This window comes from Salvelinus namaycush, unplaced genomic scaffold (assembly GCF_016432855.1).
Source record: "Salvelinus namaycush isolate Seneca unplaced genomic scaffold, SaNama_1.0 Scaffold115, whole genome shotgun sequence".
In the NCBI taxonomy this organism is placed as follows: Eukaryota; Metazoa; Chordata; class Actinopteri; order Salmoniformes; family Salmonidae; genus Salvelinus; species Salvelinus namaycush.
In genome coordinates this window covers 12,501-20,362 of record NW_024057842.1, presented here as the reverse complement: position 1 = coordinate 20,362, position 7,862 = coordinate 12,501, and the positions used below count along the sequence as shown (strand labels likewise).

The 7,862-nt window shown below is 43.2% G+C and overlaps 1 protein-coding gene across 3 annotated transcripts in view; it reads right to left on the bottom strand.

The window, feature by feature from the left end:
- Positions 1-578: 578 nt before the first annotated feature.
- LOC120035913 (probable carboxypeptidase X1) overlaps positions 579-7,862 on the bottom strand; it is an 18,522-nt gene continuing 11,238 nt past the window's right edge. For all 3 annotated transcript variants that reach the window (XM_038982386.1, XM_038982387.1, XM_038982388.1), the window contains 6 exons: positions 6,348-6,544; positions 4,978-5,157; positions 3,253-3,547; positions 2,887-3,026; positions 1,930-2,032; positions 579-1,343 (listed from right to left, as the gene is read on the bottom strand). In XM_038982386.1, coding sequence (XP_038838314.1) covers positions 1,003-1,343; positions 1,930-2,032; positions 2,887-3,026; positions 3,253-3,547; positions 4,978-5,157; positions 6,348-6,544 — 1,256 coding nt within the window. In that variant the 3' untranslated portion in view covers positions 579-1,002. The remainder of the gene's footprint in view (positions 1,344-1,929; positions 2,033-2,886; positions 3,027-3,252; positions 3,548-4,977; positions 5,158-6,347; positions 6,545-7,862) is intronic.

The following is a 7,862-nucleotide window of genomic DNA, read 5'->3' as shown; positions in this document are numbered from 1 at the left end:
AGCGCGCGTTTGGGCCAAAACCAAAAGGGGCACATTTTATTTTCAACGCAACAGTTTTTTTTGTGACAAAACTATCGATCCGAGTTGAAAATGCGATGGAAAAAAACATTGAACTTTTGATTTTTATTCGGTAACGTGAAAACTTTAAGTGAAAAAAGTACAATTTGTGCGCACTACGTCATCACGGACTGACGTTTTATCCGCAAAAAAATCAGTTTGGTGGAAACACCACTGGTGGCAAAATATGCAGATTTGCTTTATGCATATTTTTGTCTGTCGCCAATTGGATGGAAACCTAGCTACTGTTGACCACTGTCCCAACAAGCTAAACAACTAGATAGAAGGTATGAAATCTTCCTACCAATGTAAAGATACAGCCACATCGACAACATTATCTCTCTACCTTTTCACAAACAACTAACATGTTGACCACTGTCCCAACAAACTAGTGAGATTAAATCTCTCTCTCTACTTCTCTGCTATTCCAATCAAATGTATTTATAAAGTCCTTCGTACATCAGCTGATATCTCGAAGTGCTGTACAGAAACCCAGCCTAAAACCCCAAACAGCAAGCAATGCAGGTGTAGAAGCACAGTGGCTAGGAAAAACTCCCTAGAAAGGCCAGAACCTAGGAAGAAACCTAGAGAGGAAGCAGGCTATGAGGGGTGGCCAGTCCCCCCCTCATATTCAAATCTGAAATCACAACATTCACTGGGAATACAGACTTGTGTTAAAGCCTCTGTGTCTTGTTTCAGATCGACTACGTCGCAGTCGGATTTACCAAATCACCTTCCTAAAAATGACTTCTCATTGACATTTTGTATTTCAGTCCGTCTGTAGTCGCTGACTACAATGTAGTCCCATCTCAAAACACCCGGTCGTTTCAAAGCCTCAACTTGAGTCCCAAACGGCACCCTATTCCCCCTTTATAGTGCACTTCTTTTGACCAGAGCCATGCGGGGAATAGGGTGTCATTAGAGACGCAGTCTGTCCCCTGTCTCTCAGGCCAGGGGTGTGAGAGGACGTGGTGCCCTAGCGAACCGTGTTCCCCTGGCCTTGCGGCTGTGCTCCCTCCGCTGGTTGATGGCCTTGGTGGAGACTCTTAGTTTCCGGAGCCTCAGTGCTCTCAGCTTCAGTTGCAGATCCTGGGGTAACCTCCCCCCTTTAGCTAGGATCTCGTTCATGCTCTGCCGTGGCGTCTTGATCAAGATGAAGTCACAGACGGTGGGGCGTGCTTCGGTCCCGACGCTGCATCGCCTCATGGAGGGAAAGTATCCCTCCGCCCACACCGTCACTTTGTATTCCCCGGGGTTCAGCAGACGCCAGTAGTCCCCATCAGCCGCTAAGGAGATACACAGGAGAGTCTCACGATCACGCATTCAGAAAACGTATCAAAAATATTTTGTCAATAATACCACAATTAAGGGGATGGGACCTAGCTGATACAAACTGATGCAATGACAAAGACACTAATGTTTACAGTAGAATAAAATAAAGTTTGAAACTAAAGAGATACATGTAATGGTGTAACAAACAGAGTAAAGTATCCGTTTTAAAGATACTGTTGCATCTTGGGAGTAGAATCAAATAAATGGAAGCCAGGTGTAAATTAAATGAAGATACAAGAGAGAGCATGGACTGGGTTTGGGCGGTTTATCGTATATATACCATATACCGGGGTATTTGATGAAATAACGGCTCCGGAGGAGATGGCTGCCGTTTTACGGGCTCCTAACCAATTGCTATGCCGGTAACACCGTAAATCCCTAGCACGGAGCATTGTCTCTGCTACTACAAGCAGTTAGAAATTGACGCTGGCAGGAATTTGACATACAAGCAGTGCGAGGTAAACAGAAAAATGGCAGCTTTTTAAAAAATTCTACGTAGTGTAGTGCATCATGTAAATCGTTGTAGAATCCCTTGTCTACCTGATCGTATGTCATGGTCCAGGTCTTCCACTTTCACAATGGCGTCTGCAATGCCTTTCTTTGTCATCTTGTCTCTCACCACTCCCTTGATGCCTCTGTGAACCTGGTAGAGGGAAGGACAGAACATCAGAAACGGAGATGATCAGGGAACATCAGAAACAGAGATGATCAGGGAACATCAGAAACAGAGATGATCAGGGAACATCAGAAACAGAGATGATCAGGGAACATCAGAAACAGAGATGATCAGGGAACATCAGAAACAGAGATGATCAGGGAACATCAGAAACAGAGATGATCAGGGAACATCAGAAACAGAGATGATCAGGGAACATCAGAAACAGAGATGATCAGGGAACATCAGAAACAGAGATGATCAGGGAACATCAGAAACGGAGATGATCAGGGAACATCAGAAACGGAGATGATCAGGGAACATCAAAAACAGAGATGATCAGGGAACATCAAAAACAGAGATGATCAGGGAACATCAGAAACAGAGATAGTGAGGGAACATCAGAAACAGAGATAGTGAGGGAACATCAGAAACAGAGATAGTGAGGGAACATCAGAAACAGAGATAGTGAGGGAACATCAGAAACAGAGATAGTGAGGGAACATCAGAAACAGAGATAGTGAGGGAACATCAGAAACAGAGATAGTGGGGGAACATCAGAAACAGAGATAGTGAGGGAACATCAGAAACAGAGATAGTGAGGGAACATCAGAAACAGAGATAGTGAGGGAACATCAGAAACAGAGATGATCGGGGAACATCAGAAACAGAGATAATCAGGGAAATATCTACAAATTGGAGAGCTGGTAAGAGAGAGCTGGAATATGCAGTAGGACAGTATTCTACAAGTGAAGTCTTTCCAACTGGGGCCATTTTCAGTAGTTTGAATAACTCCAATACGGTATAACTTTGGTAAATAATCCATGTGAAGAACAGTAGACCTGCTCCATGTAGACCAGCAGAGACTCCTTGTTGTTCTCCCACTCGGTAGGAAGCTCGCTGGCGTGAGGAAACTTGTCACACGACAGCTCCACCGTCACCTCGAAGCAGTTCGTGTGCATGTAGCTGAAGTCATTCATACCTGAAGGGGACAAAAATATGGCGATAAAAAACAAATAGTCTTTGATAAGGGCCTTTTGAGACCAAAACTACCATGTTTGTTTTTTGCTGAAGACTTTAACTGTGTGTCTGACTGAGTCTCATTTATCTTTTCTAACAGAAACATGTACACTTTTGAGTATCTGCTCTTTTTCACCCAGAGACAGTGTTGAATTTTATATATATATATATATAGGAGGACTACTGACTCCCAGGGACGGTGTGCCAGGCTCCTCCGTTAATGACGTTGTTGTGCTGTTGGAAGTCTTCAGAGTGGCAGATCCTCCTATCAGGGTTGGCCATGACCAGGTTGGTGGAGGCGTAGACCGTGGCCAGCCAGCGGAAGAAACTATCGTCAGCCGTAGGGGTGTTTTCCTGAGGGGCCCAGTCCCGGGTGCAGTCGAAGGGGTAGGTAACCACCAGTTCTCCCCCGTGGAGGTTGGCACTCAGGACGAAGGGGATGTCCTGCATCCAGCTGATGACCGCACGTGTCTCTGGGGTCACCTGGGACAGAAGAACATGTCAGACAGCCTGGGACAGTACAGACAGCCTGGGACAGTACAGACAGCCTCTACAGCCTAGTGGGCTGTGTAAAGTACAATTATTTTAGATCTAGTTTACCTTATAATCTCTGGAGACAAATGTGAAACCAGTCATATGGCAGCAAACTGAAGCAGGGAAGTTGATGAAATGCTGTGCCATTATGCAGAATTTAAATTGTCCGGCCATTTTAATTAAAACTTCTACGGGATCGGTGTCCCTACACCGGGACGGTTGTTGCTAAATATGCGATAATGTGACTAGAATTATGTTGTATACAACAGCCAACTTTCCGGGACATAGACAAGTCTTATATTGGCAGAAAGCTTAAACTCTTGTTAATCTAACTGCAGTGTCCAATTGTCAGTAGATATTACAGTGAAACAATACCATGCTATTGTTTGAGGAGAGTCCACAACAACAAAACACTTTTATCAGGGCAACTGGTTTGATACATTCACCTCTGAAGGTAAAGAATGTACTTACATTCAGTAATCTGGCTCTGATGTGTCATCCTGAGGGTCCCAGAGATAAAATGTAGCATAGTTTTGTTTGATAAAATCTAGTTTTATGTTCTACAGTTTGACCCCACTGCTGTCTCTGGCTCCATATCCACCCCGCCTGGCCATCTTGATGTGTGAATGTTAGTGAATGAGCTAATGATCCATCATGTATGACATTTCTGGGAGTGTGTAAACTTACATTTTTTTATTACCATAGCATTTATGTATGTTCTCTATAGTTATGTACTTGAAAATGTATAAATTGACCAATAATGGCACATTTGGGTAAACTCCTGGCAGCCTTTATCCAAAATATTGTGCTGTAATGTAATTCTTCACTGGATCAGTCTGACACTTTGTACACTCACTGCTGCCATCTTGTGGACAACATTTAAATTACACCTAGGATCCTATCTTAATGTATGGCATTTCATAAGCTGATGGAGAAAAGAAAATGTGAAAACACGTTTTTTTGGTTTGTATTATTTTTTTTACCAGATCTAAATGTGTTATATTTTCCTACATTAATTTCACAGATCCACAAACTTCAAAGTGTTTCCTTTCAAATGGTGTCAAGAATATGCATATCCTTGCTTCAGGTCCTGAGCTACAGGCAGTTAGATTCAGGTATGTCATTTTAGGTGAAATTTGAGGGAAAAAAGGGTCCGATCTTTAAGAGGGGAATTACACAGTTTTCTTCCAAAACTATTTTTTTTCCCTTTCAGGTTTGATTTAATCATTGACTCAGCACATCCAATGTCATTGTTTCTCTATGAACAATTGGAATTTTGAGATTGGAAAAACAAAACAAATGTAAAACCAGGAAAAATATAACTGAAAACATAATGTTGAGTCAAAGTGTGTGGTGGAGTTGATGTGTAGAGGACTTACGAAGGCATCCTCTTTAGTGTAGTACTCTGGTATGGGGATGTAGTGGTTGGCTGTTTTAACCATCTCTGTGTCATTCTCCTTGGCGTCCCACATGATATTGTTCAGGTCGGGGAAGTTGTGGTTCATATCGACCCACTCGTAGCTGTAGCGCCCCAGAGCCCAACCTGCCAGCTCTGACCCCTGGAGAGAAGTTAAGTTGAGATGCAGTTTAGAGTTATTTTCAATATCACACAATCGATCGATCAGTCAGTCGATCTATCAATCAATATGTCCTACATCAAATTCCTCCTTCTAATATGGAGTCATCATGAGGAGGTTCTGAGTCCTCTCTCTAGAGTTCTAATATGAAGTCATCACGAGGAGGTTCTGAGTCCTCTCTCTAGAGTTCTAATATGAAGTCATCACGAGGAGGTTCTGAGTCCTCTCTCTAGAGTTCTAATATGAAGTCATCACGAGGAGGTTCTGAGTCCTCTCTCTAGAGTTCTAATATGAAGTCATCACGAGGAGGTTCTGAGCCCTCTCTCTAGAGTTCTAATATGAAGTCATCACGAGGAGGTTCTGAGTCCTCTCTCTAGAGTTCTAATATGAAGTCATCACGAGGAGGTTCTGAGTCCTCTCTCTAGAGTTCTAATATGAAGTCATCACGAGGAGGTTCTGAGCCCTCTCTCTAGAGTTCTAATATGAAGTCATCACGAGGAGGTTCTGAGTCCTCTCTCTAGAGTTCTAATATGAAGTCATCACGAGGAGGTTCTGAGTCCTCTCTCTAGAGTTCTAATATGAAGTCATCACGAGGAGGTTCTGAGTCCTCTCTCTAGAGTTCTAATATGAAGTCATCACGAGGAGGTTCTGAGCCCTCTCTCTAGAGTTCTAATATGAAGTCATCACGAGGAGGTTCTGAGTCCTCTCTCTAGAGTTCTAATATGAAGTCATCACGAGGAGGTTCTGAGTCCTCTCTCTAGAGTTCTAATATGGAGTCATCACGAGGAGGTTCTGAGTCCTCTCTCTAGAGTTCTAATATGAAGTCATCACGAGGAGGTTCTGAGCCCTCTCTCTAGAGTTCTAATATGAAGTCATCACGAGGAGGTTCTGAGTCCTCTCTCTAGAGTTCTAATATGAAGTCATCACGAGGAGGTTCAGAGTCCTCTCTCTAGAGTTCTAATATGAAGTCATCACGAGGAGGTTCTGAGTCCTCTCTCTAGAGTTCCCTGACCACAAGGTGGTGCTCTTTCCATGGTCCTTCGATTTCAACCAGTTAGGAAATGCAGTTTTTAGACATCTCCCTTTACCACACAGTCAGCCAGTCAATAATTCAATCAATCAACCAATCACTCAATACATCCCTTATCCCCAGGCTCCAGCCCTCCTCCTACCTTTTCAAAGGCTGTTTCATATCCATCAGGGTTCATAGACGGCAGTAGGTGGATACGTGTGGTGGTCACCAGACGGACGATGCGTGGGTTGCCTCGTCTAAACTCCCGACAGATGTACTGCATGAGGTTCAGCACCAGCTCTCTGCCAACCACCTCGTTGCCATGCATACCTGCCACATAGCGGAACTCTGGCTCACCTGCAAGGGGAACAGGGGATGTTTCTACAATAAGAATACGACACAACTTTATTGTCCGTGTTACAGTGAACAAAGGAAATTGGTCTTCTGCTCCAGGCAGGGTTTTGTAGTCAGGAAGTCAACATCAGCAATGAATTCATTCTACTTGATAAAGCTTCCAAGCTTTGATTATTGTGTTGGGCAGTGATGTACAGTACAGTGACTACAGCTCAACAAGATCTCATAGTTTCCCCTTCGAAATTCAACGCACTATGGATGAATGTCTATTTTTGAAGCATTGATTCTGCTTGGTTACAGGGTTAATTCTGCGTGGTTACAGGGTTAATTCTGCTTGGTTACAGGGTTAATTCTGCTTGGTTACAGGGTTAATTCTGCTTGGTTACAGGGTTAATTCTGCTTGGTTACAGGGTTAATTCTGCATGATTACAGGGTTAATTCTCCATGGTTACAGGGTTAATTCTGCTTGGTTACAGGGTTAATTCTGCTTGGTTACATGGTTAATTCTGCTTGGTTACAGGGTTAATTCTGCGTGGTTACAGGGTTAATTCTGCTTGGTTACATGGTTAATTCTGCTTGGTTACAGGGTTAATTCTGCGTGGTTACAGGGTTAATTCTGCTTGGTTACAGGGTTAATTCTCCATGGTTACATGGTTAATTCTGCTTGGTTACAGGGTTAATTCTGCGTGGTTACAGGGTTAATTCTGCTTGGTTACAGGGTTAATTCTGCGTGGTTACAGGGTTAATTCTCCATGGTTACAGGGTTAATTCTCCATGGTTACAGGGTTAAAACAGAAACAACTCAAAGGGTTAAGTTTCGGGATTAATTCTGAGTGGTTAAGATTAGAGCTATAGTTTGGCGTAGGCTTAAAACAAAATTATTAAAAACGACACGCTATTACCATGAAGTATTCTGTGAACTGCGGGTAGCGCGGCGGTCTGAGCAGCACACTTCGTCTGCGAGCATCACGAGTTGGAACCCAGTGCTGGGAAATAGTTTGAATCGTTTTTCCCCAAAAGAATTGTGCTGAGAAAGGCATATATTGACGTTCTGGGGACCTTTTTCAAAACGTCCCGAAATCACTGTGTGTTTCCTAGTGATCAGTCTGCTACAGCTACGTCTGCCAAAGTGTACAAATGGACCACTGTGGCCGAACAACACACATCCTGTACAGATGGGAGAAGAGAGTCCTAAAGAAACTAAACCAAGGGGGTTGTATGGATCAAGTGTCTCCGAGTAGAAGGACATTTTAAGGATCAGTTCAGCCTTTTAGAATAATTAATAATATTACATTAACAGGAAGTGACTTGATCCTAGATC